The sequence below is a fragment of the Plectropomus leopardus genome, chromosome 8 (genome assembly GCF_026936395.1).
Source record: "Plectropomus leopardus strain MGB_pleo_1.0 chromosome 8, ASM2693639v1, whole genome shotgun sequence".
In the NCBI taxonomy this organism is placed as follows: Eukaryota; Metazoa; Chordata; class Actinopteri; order Perciformes; family Serranidae; genus Plectropomus; species Plectropomus leopardus.
Genome location: NC_142183.1, coordinates 12823999 through 12839855, shown reverse-complemented (window position 1 = coordinate 12839855; position 15857 = coordinate 12823999). Strand labels below are relative to the sequence as shown.

The 15857-nt window shown below is 38.7% G+C and overlaps 1 protein-coding gene across 1 annotated transcript in view; it reads right to left on the bottom strand.

The window, feature by feature from the left end:
• Positions 1-15857, bottom strand: part of diaph2 (diaphanous-related formin 2) — a 462996-nt gene that overhangs the window by 335634 nt on the left and 111505 nt on the right. Inside the window, 1 exon segment of the mRNA XM_088080903.1 lies at positions 12712-12851. Within this exon segment, the coding sequence (XP_087937029.1) occupies positions 12712-12851 (140 nt within the window).

The following is a 15857-nucleotide window of genomic DNA, read 5'->3' as shown; positions in this document are numbered from 1 at the left end:
CAGAGTGGTACTCCTGGTGCCACTCCAGGCTATGTTCAGTGTCCTGCTCAAGGGAATACAAATAGTTACAGCGTATATTATACTGTCTAATGTTAAAAGGTAGGGCGCAATATCACAGCAAGGAGTGTGGAGAACAGTGTAGAGTGTGTGTCGAGTTCTACAAATACTTGGCAAGGGAATTGTTAGTACATGATGAAAAGATTGCTGCGCATCACCAGCCACAGTGAGTGACTCAACAGCGACAGAAACAGTGAGAGGCAGACACTCGCTCACCCTTTCTGTTTGACTGATCGCTGGTCTCGTGTTTAGATGGCTTGTACACGCATTGATTTCAGTCTATAGACCAGCGTTATTATTTTATCACGGCTAGGTGGGGAGCTTTGTTATTGAAAGCTTCTGTGCAAGTGCAATATCTTTCATATTGTATTACAGGCAGAGCCATACAACTGTCCCTCTGTGGGACTACTGACCTATTCAGTGCTACAGTATTCCAAGTGAAGCCCAAAGCTCCGTGAAACAAAGAGCTCTGAAAACTATAGCTTGAAACCAAGCACCACCAGTGTCTGCTTAGTGATTTACCATGCCAAACATGGAGCTACATTATACTTTGATCAATTTAATAGCTGGCTGAAATAACTATAATGCACAGGGCATATCAGATGGCAGATATTAGATATAAAATATTTACAGTACTTTTCTGTTCAACGCATCCCAAAAAAGAAAACATTTGAAGAAAAAAAAAATATAGCTCTAAGTTTTGTTTTTAATTTTTTATAATGTGTCTTATGTGTCCTTTAGAGCTTTGTTTGATTAAAATCTAAATCTGTCGCCCTACATTTTCAATATTAAAGTTTACGGCCTTTTTAACTGCTGTCCACTGAAAAGAAATAACATAGAAGCACTAAATGAAGCCGAAAACATGTTCAGTCACACATGGTCACACTGAGCTCATATAATAACACATTTTCTTGGGCAATGGTGCAGCTGTGAACATTTTTGTGATTTTACATTTCTAACTCTCACTTACAAAGTTCATAAAATAATTATTGTTTTGAAGGTTCTTAAAGGACTGTTTTATCCGTCTCAAGTCATAAAATATTTGTTAATATATGCTTTCTCTCTTAAGTGGTTGCTTGACACTAAATAGTGACAACTGAGTGCTATTTCAAAGGTTCACAACAACATAACTGAGTATTCAGTGCTAGGCGCAGACAAGATAATAACTGCATGTATTTACAGTGTGAACAACATTAAAATAAGACCTAACACAATTTACAGCAAAACTGGTACAAAATACATCACTTATTTATTTTGTTAGCCTAAATTCTATCACGTGTGGTGTGAAATAAAACAAGAAAAAGGAAGACTAATTTGTTTGAAAAACAGGAACGGAAAATAGGAACATAAACAGTAGAAAGCAGTATGGATGCCAGCAAAGTTGTTATGGCAATTCTTTTTTTTCTCTTTCTTGCTCAGTCTCTCTTTCAAACTCACTGCAGACTAACTTGAAACAATGTTTTAGTGGTTCTTGGGCAGAGTCGGACAGTATTTTCTGGTGGCCAGTCATTGCATCACGCCAGTAAGAGGCTAAAATTAGCACATTCACACAGTTGTTGTATTTCTATTCATGCCGATAGAAGGCAATTGGAGCTGGAGCCGATAAATGCCTGCATCGTCATTTGACCTGGGAGTGAATGTTGATTGTAACCTTCCGAATGAATTAAAAAAACAGATCATGTTAGTGGGGTTTTGTGCAGTGCGGGTCTTTAGGCTAAGTTGCTATACATGCGTGCATAAGGTAACATAAACCATTAGTGAACTGACTAGATCATCAGATGGATGGACAGACAGACATTGCTATCCCCAGAGACACACTACTAGCTTGCCTTACAATGCTATTTTGTTTTGTTTTTTTAAGTGTGAAGGATTACCCTTTATTGGAACAAGCTATCTAGGTGGTTATAATCTCATATCATACAACTATTGATGAATTCATCCCACATCCTAGATATGAAACTGCATGAAGCCAAAAAAGACAAAAACAAGTAGGTTATAACCTGTAAGCACCAACAAGCAAAACAAAAACACATCTTTCTTTCAAAATCCTTCACAGAATTATTTAAATCCAACACACAGTCTGTTGTTTTGTTGACCCTTATTCATACAATCCTTCACCTCACACAAAAGTGAGTTAAATATTTAAGAGATCATCGATGGATGTGCTAGAACCAAGGTTACACGTACACAGAGCCAAAATCATTGACCTGTGCTGTCCTTGAAAGAGAACAGCAGCTGATATCCTTCACATGTAACTCCAGGAAACATGCACTCTCTCCATCCAAGTGACAGGTGCTATGTCACTCCACTGAGCTGTCCTGATGATAACTCAGGTCTCTATATCCTGCTGGCTGGCACAGTCCTTAAGTATATCACAGAAGAGAACATGTGATGGCTACACAGTGCAAAAACACTTGTTACTTAGCTCACCTAATTTGTCTTTTACTCAATAGATACATTTTTGCTGTAAATGGTTTCACTTCAACACGTTTCATCACAAAAAAACATCAGTGAGCCACTGTAAAGACAGACACACAGTCTGAGCAAAATATCACCGCTCGCAGCACCCCAAGAATGTGATTGTTGGGATTGCGAAGCAAGCATTGGAACCAGAGCAGTGCAGTGCTCAAAAGGAGCCCTTTTTGCTCCGAAATGGTATTTGAGTCACAGCTTGATTCCAAAAATGTGGTTCTAACAAAGACTGAAGCTAAGGCCTCACACGTGTGTGTGTGTGTGTGTGTGTGTGTGTGTGTGTGTGTGTGTGTGTGTGTGTGTGTGTGTGTGTGTGTGTGTGTGTGTGCGTGCGTGTAAACGGATGTGCAAAACTCAAATGAAGGCAACAATAGTGTGTGCCTGTATGTGTGCGAGTGTGAGATTGGGGAGTGTAAGTCTCGATCAGAATTAAATCAACTATTAAGTGCAGACAGCTGACAGAACACCATGCTCCCTAGTCACTTTGAAATGACCCCCCGAGGAGTGCAAAACACTCTTGAAATATCTAATTATCCCCCCAACAACATCAAGGATTGCTACACAACAGTCCTTACTTCTAGGTGACAGCAGACAGAAGCCAGGAGTACTGCCAGCAGATTGCAGATTGATTAGACCAATTATTCTAATTGTTCTGTATACAGTGAATCTGTATGTGTTGTGGAAGATCAGAAAAAGGATCTTCGGTTTGATGTGATGTATCCACACCTCCCTCAGGCTTCTGAAGAGATGAGTTTCATCTTTCAAGGAGAAGGGGGAAATGCAGTGGCAAGCACTTCTTTGAAAGAATGTATTCTATTTTCAAAGCCATAAAGTTGCTATTTTGTTCGAGCTTTTCTTGCTGTCACCTTATACAGCAAATGTATAAAACCCTGTGCAAAGTGTCAGTGTACGCCTCCCAGAATGTGCGTGCATGTTTGTGCTATCAAATGATATCTGCTGGGAACCACTAAAACATTAGGACAGCTCTGTAGCACTTCTAAAACGTGGAGCAGAAAAGATGACTTCCATAAGTTAGAAAGCTTGATAGATGTAGGAACAGAAATATGTCACTCTTAGAATTTGGACCAGATTTGGATAAATATCCTTCTCAAATGTTTTTTAAATCTTAAGTTTGTTTGTTAAATACAACCAACAGAAAAATAAAAACTAATCATAGTAAAATAATTAGACATCCTGTCAGGAAATCCAAAAGCAAATTCACTCAGTATAAAATAATACACAAGTACTATTGAACACCAACTGGACTACATCTGATGGATTTACAAACTAATAATTCATGGTGGAAATGCCAAAAGAAAAAAGCACTTTGTATTCGGGATTATTTGCTTATTCAACCCTTTTGGAGTAAAACTCTTAGACACATGAGTAACTGGCTGGGTAAGGCGCTGCCAGTGTCGTGAAGAGCACGTGACTAGGAGACAGATCACAAGTACATAACATGTCAAGAGAGGATGGCCAGAGTCACTACAGATGCTAGAAAAATTCACAGGTACTGAAAATCCACTAAACCCCCAGAAATGAAAGAATGTGTCAATTATATGACAAAATCCACCTCATATGAATACATGCTGGCCAGGATAACTGACAGAAACCATGCCAAGGGAGCAATCTGGGGATATTTTTGGAATTATATCACACTGTATTAAAACCTTGAAATGAAACTATTGTAATGTCTTCCTCTGCCTATTTTTTTAAATTTCGTTTATCTATTTTTATTTCATATTATTTAATCACTTTGGGGAAATTTAATTTATACATTTGTTATGCCTTCTCCTGTACGGATCTCCTTTATTCTGTAGCCATTTTATTTTTCTTGTTGCCAATGGAATGTCTCATATGTTAAGCTGTCATTTACCAACCCATTCAAAATCAATAAAAATTTGAATTTAAAAAAAGAGAAATCAATAAAATTCTGCATATATTTTAATGATATAACATGTAAACCATGCATGTTTTTTAATTCATTGTTTTGAGTCCAAAGGCATCATACCCTCCAAAATATGAACCAAGGCCAAATTTAGAAACAGATCTTTCTGAATTATGTATGTATCACGTTGGGGCCGTTACAGATATGGGTATCTTGGAGGTTAACAGATGGTGTCATAAAATGAAATAGGCATCACTCTTAAAATATACCCAGGCACTGAGGACATTTATGTCTCCAAAATCGTTTTCACTGCCTCTGAGGAAGAAGGGCGAACGTCAACTCTGGAGTCAGCCGCAAGGGTAAAAACTAGTTAACTTGCTCATTTCTGGCTGCTCGTCACGTCTGTTGAAGACAGTGTCATAACATTTGTGCCAAATTTAACAGTCAAATAAATCTCTCTGAATGCCATAAAACGAGAATGACTGCACCATCCTGAGATGTAAAAGACAAAAATAAGTGGATTCACAAATGAGTGAATTATATCTGTTATTTTCAAAAACACTGAGCACCAGAGAAACCTTTGCCTACAGACCTCTGATAAATCATTATGTAATTTCCACATCTTTTCTGTCTTGTGTCTCCTTGACAAGTGACAGAGCAAACTTGTTTGAGGCCTGGAGGGGGAGAGTGGTTCGTAATAACACTGGGAGTTGTGAGAGTAGAGTCCCACAGCATGGTGCAAAGAAAATTATCCCAACGGAAAGCTTGCACCCCCACTTTACTTCTTTGCAGCGGTAACAGCCACAACATATTTTATGGCACTGACAGGTTAGGTTTTTTGGATATCTTCTGTTTCTCCTCCCTTCTTCCTGGAGGATGTTAAATCTTGATCGTCACGGTAGAAAATCAAATAGCTATTTTTCCATTACTCTACAAAGCGATGGAAAGAAATGGTGCTTGATCCAGAAATTTCAAAGGCATCAGACTGTCATGTGTCCTAGGGTAGTCTGTCCGCTGAACTCTACTAAGGACATCAGATTTTTTTTAATGCTATATTTAAAATTTTCAAATTGACATGGAGTCTGATTGAGCTTACAAAAGCACTATCCAGGATAACAAAGTGAATACAGAGGATCAATTATGGATGATTCACTGAGATAGGGAGCTATTTCCACATCAAAAATGACAGAGTTGAAACAGTTATTCATCTCTGTGAAGAATTTATGTCAGACAGCGCTAGCCCATTGATGTCTACTGTACCTAAGTCCTCAAACAAGTGTCATTCATCAGTGCAGTGTTAACTCACCGCAGTTGCACTGAGAGCCTCTATTCACACTTTGTGTCTGTGCTAGACAAGATTTCTGACTGAAGCTCTTAAGGGGTCATGTATACAGCCGCTGAGACGTTGAGATGCTCATATTTGTCCGAACAGTCACAACAGCAAGCGGACAGATGCTCCTTTGTGCTGGTGTTGATTGGCTGTTGTGCACACAGTGGACTGAACAGGCCGAGGGAGGCAGAGTCTGGATGAGTACCAGTTAGTGCTACTAATTAAAAAAAACATTTGCGCTAAGGGAGTGGCTCTTTTTTAACACCTTTTAATTGTCTTGGTTTTAATTGTATGAGTAAGTGCCCTACACATAAAATGTAATGACAATGATGTAAGGGAGCGAGGGGTCGGTAAAGACACTTTTCTATCAACAGGAAATAAACTTCCATTCCTCACAGACTACCTGATCAGTACTAAAACAAATTTGACTCATGATTAAATACATGTGTCTGCTAACAACTTTTTAAGTTTTTCAGAAGTGGCAACCCCTGGAGATGAAAAGGCAAGTTTCTTGATGTCTACTTGAGGCTGGCAATTCAATCTCGATAAACATCGATGTTAAAATGTCCTATTTATGGCAGAAATAAACAAAACAGTTTTGGCATCTTACATTCATTGCAAAATTGATGACAAATGTAAAGGGGATAAAGTTTTTATTGAACTCACCCGTTGACAATTTATTAAAACTAAAAGCTACATAAATTTAAGGGCGGCTGCTTGAGTGACAGGCGCTATGCGAAGCATCGCTGCAGCCTACAAGTCCGAAAGCTCCTCACTCAATTCACAGCTCCACCATCTCATCCAAAAGTCACTTCTGGTGGCGATGACCAAAACGCCAAACTTGAGAATTCAAAATGGGAAAAAAATTGAAAGTGAACAGGGTGTGGATGAGTATGAGCATGGTGAAGAGCACAAGTATAGCTGCTTTCTGATCAGATAAAAAAAGGGGCACTCCTCCAACTGACCACACTCTCCCCTTCAGTAATGTCTGAATGACTGCACTGTAGTTTGATTGTCTAGAAATAATGTTTCTGGTTATAAGAGGTGATCTGAGTGTTGTTATAAAATAATACATATAGATTATGAGATAAGGGAATTTCTTTGTTCATTTAGGGTCTTTGCTTAATCATTATATGGGGAGCACCATCACTGTACTTGGCAGAAATGTTTGTGTTTTTCAGTATGTTATTCAATGCTTTATCAAGCTGTGCATTAGAACAGACGGTCAATAGGACAAGCAGCTTTATGTTAGCAGGCGTAGTAACTTCAGAGCTCGTAAAAAGCCCATTACTAGTGTTCCATGCAACCCTCGGTGCTAAGCTACACGAATTCGACTGAGAAAAGCTGGTGAGACTGATTCAGACTCAGAGAAACCCTGTGTGGCAGAGCAGCAAGATCATCACAACAACCCACACCTTGAGTACCCAGACACAGAGAGAAACTCCGGTGTCAGCAAATGTCTCCCGCCTCCATAAAAAGACCCCACAAGAAAATGCCCCCGAGAAAATGTCTGACTCGTACCGTGAAGATTTCACATAATGAAAAGTAAGGAGCCCAGTTCAATTTTGCTTAAATATGTCTCAGGGATCTGAGAGCTAGCAGATCTAATATGGAAGTCACTGTCGGGATTTGACAGAGTCATAGTGTAATGCTGAGGGCTAAACATAGGGAGCTCAAACGCTGAGGCCATGGATGTGTGCTCTGCTGCTAAAAAACGCTAAAACCACTCTACTATTTTTATAATGGGAAGTGTATTGATGGATCTGCAGCTGAGTTAGATCAGAGGGAGTGAGCTTTAACCCCATAGCTTCAGACTGACATTATCACATCAAGTGTAAAAGTAGGGTACGCCCCATCAGGCACAGATAAAATCCAACTACAATATAAATTAGTTTTGCTTTAGTTCTTAGTGAAAAAAAAGGCTGTTAAAATATCACATTTCTTCACATATTTTAACAAGAATCTTATTACAGTGTTTCTGTGTGAGACAGAGAGTGAAAACTGTGAAATGAGTGCAAAAAAGAAGGCCGGACTGAAACACTGCTGTATTTCTCTCTCACTAAATGAGAAAATAAGAGATTTGTAATTTTCTGTAAGTTGGCATCTCAATTCACATCAGTGGATTAAGAAATTAATGAAAAGTGGCTAGTCAATCTGACACTTCTAAATTAAGAAGAGAGTATCCAAATGACAAAATTAAAATGGGGAGAATGAAGTAGAGAATAAATAATTGGCTGGGGAAATTCTGACGGAAAGAGAAGTGGAAAACATGGCAGCTGAGGAGAAGAGAGTGGAAACAGAGTAAGCGGCGGGTGCTCCAGGCAATGCCATCTGTGGGTGGATCTGCAAAGGCTGCATGCCACACACCTGTGTGGAAGTGCCTGGGAGATAAGGCCCTCAGCACAATGGCCCTGTGGCCACCTGTGCTGCCAAACAGGTGCACAGCCCAGCCAATTAAACTATTAGACAAACACAGGCCTCTGGGAGCAAATTAGCAGGCTGCCCAAACATCACAGGAAAAACAAAAAGCAATGGTAAGCAATAACTGAGAAAGAGCAGCAACACTTTGATGGTGAGACTTTCATTTCAGTGTATATAATGAGGCTCAAAGTTTAATGAAACAAAGTGCTGGTTTTGATTTAATCATCACATCAATATCAAAACTATCTCAAGTATTTCAACATTAGATCACAGCATTTGTTCTTTATGTCAATAATATAAAGGAATATAAATCTGCCTTTCATGTATTAAGGATCAGGGCAAAAATTAAGCCATTATTTATCCATTGACATAAACATTTCTTGATAAAGAATTTAGTCCAATTTTTAGACAAGGATCAACTTTTTCAGCTCATCTACAGTCATTTTTTACTGAATTCTGACAGAGATTGGATTCAATTTCTTGCTCATGGATCTTGATAAACTGATGGTATTTATTTTTTATTTTAGTCAAAAGTATTAAGTCCCATATATGCGTTCATCTGAGTATTTTGGGCTAGTTTGAGCCCCCTAATTCTTCTAATAATGAACACAGGCAAGACAACCTTAGAGTTTGTGTGGCCTTTTCAGCTTTGAGAAAAAATTTGAAGTGCTCAGCTCTTGGCATTACACTGGCATTTCTGTTCGAATGAGAGTTTGTCTCTGTAATGAGAAAAAACTGTTTAGTGGTATACTGTAACCAGCAAGGTGAAGTACATTGGAGTATATTATGCACAAATTACCAGTATGTCTCTATATTTACACAGGCGTATTACTAGTCAGCTTTCACCAAAGAATTTGCTCATTTTTTTAGCTAAAATTTATAAAGTCCCCAAAATATCAATACTCAAAAGAAGACCGTCAGATCGTTATTCTAAGGTGTAAATTAAAACAAGCATGACTGCACTGCTCAGCCATCTACTTCATGGATATTTTCAGTATAAGATAACATAGCATACAAAGGTTACATTAACATAGTGAAGTCAGAAGAGTAACGTACCAAATGTGGATTTCCTGTGTGCCGTGATCCATGACAATTAAGTGCATTCATATTCATTAGGAGTAACCTTATCCATGCTTCAAGAAAACAATCAGGACAGTTTACCCAGGAGAGAAATAATGAGAGGCGTAAAGATGAGCTGAGGACCGGTGTTTGTCGAGGCTGGCATGGTCCAGTCCAGCACACACCACTCAAAAGGTGGCTTCCTCTCCTGCGTGGAGGTGGCCATTCGTAGGAGGCGACTCCTCTATAAAGCAGTGGTCCCTTACGTGCTGGTCAAAGGTTCAGCCATTTGAAAACACCCAGAGGGCAAGCCTGGCCTGACTTACATCCCCTCGGCACAAGTTGGCCTTTCTGAGTGGATGAGCTGACTTGACTCCCCACAGCTTGCTGGAGACTTTGGAGACTGGCTTCACAGCTCTGCAATCACTCGAGGAATAATTACTTAGCTATTCATTAAACTATATGACATACTTTAAATTTGAATTCATGATCAGCATTATAAATCCATCTACGGTTCCTTTGTGTATGCATCAGTAGCTAATTGTACCAACTGAATATATTTGTATACATGAATCAAACCAACATGTCATGTTCATCTGGTTGGTTGGCTCACAGTTTTAAACAGAAGAAGAGAGTTGCTCTAAAATAAAAATGTCCACTCTATGCACATATGAATGGTTGCCTCGAGCAGTGCAGGGTTTTAGCGAGAGCACACAATTCCTTGTGCTTTTTTTTCTGAAATTGCTCAATGCAGAGATGCAGTGGTAATGCTGGTGGTAGCACACAGATTAAATAAAAGCTCCTCTGGGGCCATGCTGGCAGGTCCTTTCTCTGTATCCAGGGTTACCATAAAAAAGTATTCCACTTATCCAATGACCATTTAATATGCACTATTCATTGATTCACATTAAGAAACATCTCCTCAACAGTGGGCTGGTAAATAATTTAAAGGATCTGCTGTCACTAAGGGTTCTGTTGCACTATCGGGACCGAATTAAAATTGAAGATCCCATTTAAAGAGAGAAGGCAGAGAATTTGGGTAAAAAGTAGAGACAAGGCTTACAAACTCAGTGAGGCTTCGTAATGAATGGCTCGAGAGACAATCAGGGCTCAACAGGACAGAGCTGAGTACCAAAAAAACACATCTAAAATCATGTTGACTGCAGTTTTCTAAAGGTTTCTCACAGATAAAGAGAAACAGTGCACACTGTGGCCAGTTTTATTTTGGTCCAGTAGATCAGAGGCAGGTTGTACACATGACACAGAGCCACAAGCTTATTAAGGTCTCAGAACGGCTGGCTTTCTGATGGGGAAAACCACGCTTCCTATCTGTTAGAGCTTAATGGACAGAGTGGTCTGGAATGACAGTTCTAGTGACTATAAGCTTGTGTTCGTTTGGCCAGCTACACTATTCAATGTGTTTGTTTAAAAGCTGGGCGTCCATCTTGTCTAACATAACTGATCAATCCACATAGAACAAGTCCAATGAAGTTCCTTTACATACATTCAATTAGAAGTAAATGGTTTCCAGCAGACATTCACTTGCTGTGATTAACGTTGGGGGACCGCAGTAATTGGAGAGGAGTAATTAACATTTAGAGGGATACAGCTGTAGAAAGCCATGTTCAAAGCATACTTCTGCTCTTAAAATGAAAATAAATAGACAAATGGATAGAGTATACTTTGTGAATTCTCAAAAGTAGAAGTACAATTTTTTTGCATCTTTAAGACATTCCAGGTTCATAAACGCCACTTTATTAGGTACACCTACACAGTCCTGGAATATAACCTACCATCATGAACGTTGCAATAATTCATTTTTGTTCTTTAGGAGGTGCTTATTTAACTGTAGGATTATTTTAAAGGATGTAGTTCTAGGTGCTGGTAAACTACGCTGCATTATATGGAGAGGTGTTTATGTTATTGTATGTATGTAAGCCTATCCTCACTGATATATATGGGGTGGATAAAACGATATATGACAGTGTCATTGTAATGCTATGCAATTCAACTGCACCACAAACTGCAGCCTCCATACAGATTATAAAGATGAATTACCACCTCTCTAAACTGTTAAGAAAGCATTCTAACTTTTATGAATAAAATACTGCAAAGATGTTGTATTAGACTGCGTTTGTTTAAGCTAGGTGTACTGGCAACTAATGGTATATACGAAGCCTTTTACACTAAAATGTTCTTCCCATCATGACAACCCAAATTGTGTTTAGATCCCACTGAGGTGGACAACAGTCAGCACCTTGCAATAAAATGTATCTCAAATGTAAATTCTTCTCAACAGAAAAAAGCTTGATAGCATGAGTGAGAGCTCTTATGTGCAGCTTGCGCCTGTCCTTGCACTTTATCACTTAGTCTGGGCTTTCGTCAAATCCACTGTGCTGTGCTCTACCACAAACACAGCTAAGTGATTCTTCAGTGCAGTCAGGGTGGGTTCGCAGTACACGGTCTGCCACTGCACCCTTTAAGTGTTGCTGGTCCATTCATACATATAGTATAAAATAGTTACAGCTGTCTAGTTGGGATCATGTCACATAAAAACGTGGCCAAGACCACAGAAAAAAATGATTAATTTTTTCACAGACATTAAATCACTTCATATAACATTACCCTAATAGAGTGGTGAAGGAATGACATTTTTGTAGGCCAATCATGAAGTTAGCATCCCACTGGTTCCCTCGTCAAAAACCTTATGGGATTTTTGAATGGAATTTTCGATAATCACCAAAAATAAGCTCTTTGACGATTCTGATATTCATTGGCTCCAGTTCAGATTGGTTTTAATCAGTAGTGATGGCAATATGAAACCAATTATCCCATTATCATACAATGAGAGCTCAAACATCGTTCCAAATTTAGTTGGCATGGACTTTGACGGAGAGACTGAATAAGTAAGCGATCATCGTAAAATTTTCACTGGCTTTCCTGCTTCTTTCTGCTTTACTAACCTGCTTCCATGCCCATCCATGATGTCAATTTGAAACACCAGTGGGAAAAAAAGATAGGTATACTTGTCTACAGCAGAGAAGTGTTGCATTTAAAAGCCTGCATACACAGAATAATTATGGTGGGAAAAGGGTACTAATGTGTCGACATTACAGTGCAGTATTTCCAGCAGTGCATGTCTATTGTGTGTTTGTTCAATTGGGTACTTAACATAGCATCCTTCAGAGAAAAACTGAACCACCTAACTTTTTTCTTAACCATTGTGGGACTGTAAAATCTACATCTAAAGATACAGATGATCCTTCACAGAGAGTGCTGTATCTTGACACTACATAGTATCTGTCTTTATTGTTGCTAGCAAAAAGTCCTCTAAGAGTCTTCTTTTGATTTTAATGAACCTTCTATCATCATGCGGATAATAAGAGACAATCAGAAAGCGCTTTGAGCGATGATTTTTGCGAATATCACCCAGAACAAAAGGCACAGTTTGCAGTGTGAGGAAAAAGCTTGTAATGTTACTAACCTGACAGGGTTACTGGTGAGAGACACTCTGAGGGACTCCAGGCAATTGAGCAGCTTTTCTTCTGTGATGCCAGAACGCAGCTCGTGGACATATTCTTGGGATGAAAGTGTGCACTCATGCTTGCTGTTCCTTAGTCCACCCTGAAAACAAAATATAAACAGGACTGTTATTAGATTACTGTCATACACTGTAACACATTGGTAATAGGGCCAAAAACAACAATGGTGATCAACAACAGAAGAAATTTGAGGACAGAGCTGAAGGACATCCATGTATGATTTACATCAACATCTTCCTAAATACAAAGAAAGATTACTGAACGATAACGGACACTGTTGGCACCGACCTGACATTTTTAGTCATATTAAACTAGACCATTAGGAACAGACTTAGCCATAGATGCTAGTGATGAAAGCTGGCAAAAACTTCTGTGTTAAAGAAAAAGGATGACCGAGTGCCTAGAGAGTTGTTGGCCAATTTCTCTTTTTTTTCCCTCAATCAGCCAATATTCTAATGATGGACTGTACTCGGGGAGAGCCAAACACAGGCTCTGCGTGCTATCTGCCGCAGCTCCTGCTTGAAGTAAATGGATTCTCGTGTATAATCTTCACAGAGGGCTCTAGGGACATGTTGCTACACTGATGCTTACACAATGAGACTACCTATTGGCAGCAATACACACACTTACACCACAGCAGGGAAACACACATTTACACAATCACTCTCCCAGCATACAGTGTAGTCAACATTGTACACTAGATTGAGCTACAGCTTGATTCCTAAGTAACAGATTGATTGGCTCTATGGTCTGGCATTGTTTCCATGCAGTCCAGCAATCAACATCAATTTGAGGAATACAAATGAAAAAGCTTTGCTTGCAAATTGATTAATTTTACCACATTAGCTCTACTCCCAGAACAGGCTGCAATAACAAATATGTGTTAAATTAGTCATTTTCAGGTCCTGTTGTCAAAATGAGCTACATTTCAGGTGGGGGTTGAGTCAAGGTACCACACAATACAAAATGAGAACAGCATCACATATGCTGAACCAGACTAGACACAATCATCTTCACTGTGTTCATCCTGAGACTGCTGGTGCCCCACAAAGTGAGCTGAGCTAATAGGCAGTTTGGGAAGTAATAAGCTAGCTCATTTATCTGGAGAAAAGAGAGGCCTGCTGCTCTCCTGCAATGCACAGTCAACATGAAAGAACAAAGTTGTTTGGAGTTTTTTTTTTTTGGAAAAAGAAGAGGCAGTCTAACAACAGCAAGCTACCAATAACAATGCCTTAGATATAAACTGAGCTCATGTTGGCTTAATAATGGCTAGCAGTGTCTATCTGATAAAAGTTGATGTGAAATCACATTCATCACTGCAGGACTGACTCCTGCCAAAGCTGAACAGGAGCAGTTCCAATCACAACCAGCATCGAAACTATATTTAATATTCAAAGTGGAAATGTAAGCACAAGCAGTCAAGTACCTTAATGTCTATATCAGAACTCCTACACCTTTATGTTAGATTAAGACTTTTTTTAATGCAACTCAGATTGAAACTGAAGATCAATTTTACAATAAAAAATAAAAAAAATAAATAAAAAAAATGAATCTGCTCTACTTATGTACTCTTGGGAAGAGTTTGCAAAAAGTGCATTGTAACTAGAATATTGCTTTTTTGGAAAATATTTGGCTTTGTTGGTGAGTTTTTTGTTGTGTTTCTTACTTTGCATGCAGGATTACTACCTTGATTCCCATCATGCCGAGTTTTTGCATAAAATACACTGTTGCTCGTATGCATTACCTTGTACCAGTTTTAGCCAAGCCGTGAAATCTCGGTTAAATACCACCCCTGTTTTTTTGTTGCATTTGCAGTTCTCGATATTGTCCTGGCTACAGTGACAAATTACTAGCAGGAAGTGGATCCTCTAATCTGAGAATCCTGGCCACAAACAAAATAAGTGTTTTTTGTTCTACTATCCTTATCTTCGTGACATTAATGTTAGAGACATTCTGTATATTCTTGTCTTGTCATTTGAAAGAACATTTTAACATATACATTTTAAAACCAATTATGGTATTTTAGATTAATTCAATGCACTCTTTCAGGTTTTCAAGGATCTGTAGGAACCCTTTTCATGAGGACATTTTGCAAGCAACACACACAAAAAAAACATGAAAAGAAGCATCTACCAATGACGCTCCACAAATAAGATTTAATCTTATCATTCATTTTGTTATGCTTCAGTAAACCATTATTTTCTTCTACTGTAATTCTCTACCATTCTCATTAAACATTTTCATCTCTTCTGCTATTTTGATACCAGCACTTGTTAGAAAAAAGAGCAAGTTAAACCCAAGAGTGTACTTTCACATAATAGTCTCATATTCCAAACTATACTTTGATTTAGCTATAAATCTTTTTTTGTGCTTCTGTCTTTTCTCAGTCTTTCACAGCTTGATCCATATGAACACTTACCCCATTCATCTTCGTCTTAAGCACTGTTGGGTGAATGTGGAGGAGTGACTCGCTTAGCTTTTGTCTGACTGACGATAGTTATTAGGCTATAAGGAGAGGCAAGAATCCTTCATTACTATCTAGATTTTTCAACTATTACCTACCACAGGACTCTTTGTTGCACATTTTGGCCTAACACAGTTTCTACATGCCTTTCTTGAAACTGACTATAAAAATAATGAAAATGATAAGAACAGATATACACTATGTGAAAGCTCAATTAGATGGAGCAGAAGAGAAAAACAGATACTCCAGACACTTAACAAATCCCCAAGGTGAAATGCTGGGACTTTATTCAAGTTTTTAAGACAGCAATGTGAAACTGTCTTTATTGCAGGCACAACCATGACATTTACTTTTTTTCCCTGCTTGTTTAAGTACTTCAAAAAAATCAATCAAAAAATCCCTGAGTGGGAGTGGTTTAACAGACTATTGAAATCAGAGCACAAAGAAAAGTTCATTTAATTCATGTTTGACTCACTTTTGGACAATGTTGTATGGAACTTTACCCTTAATAGTCAATGAACTATGACTGTGTGTGTGTGTGTGTGTGTGTGTGTGTGTGTGTGTGTGTGTGTGTGTGTGTGTGTGTGTGTGTGTGTCTGCATCTGCCAGAACACACGATTTCTT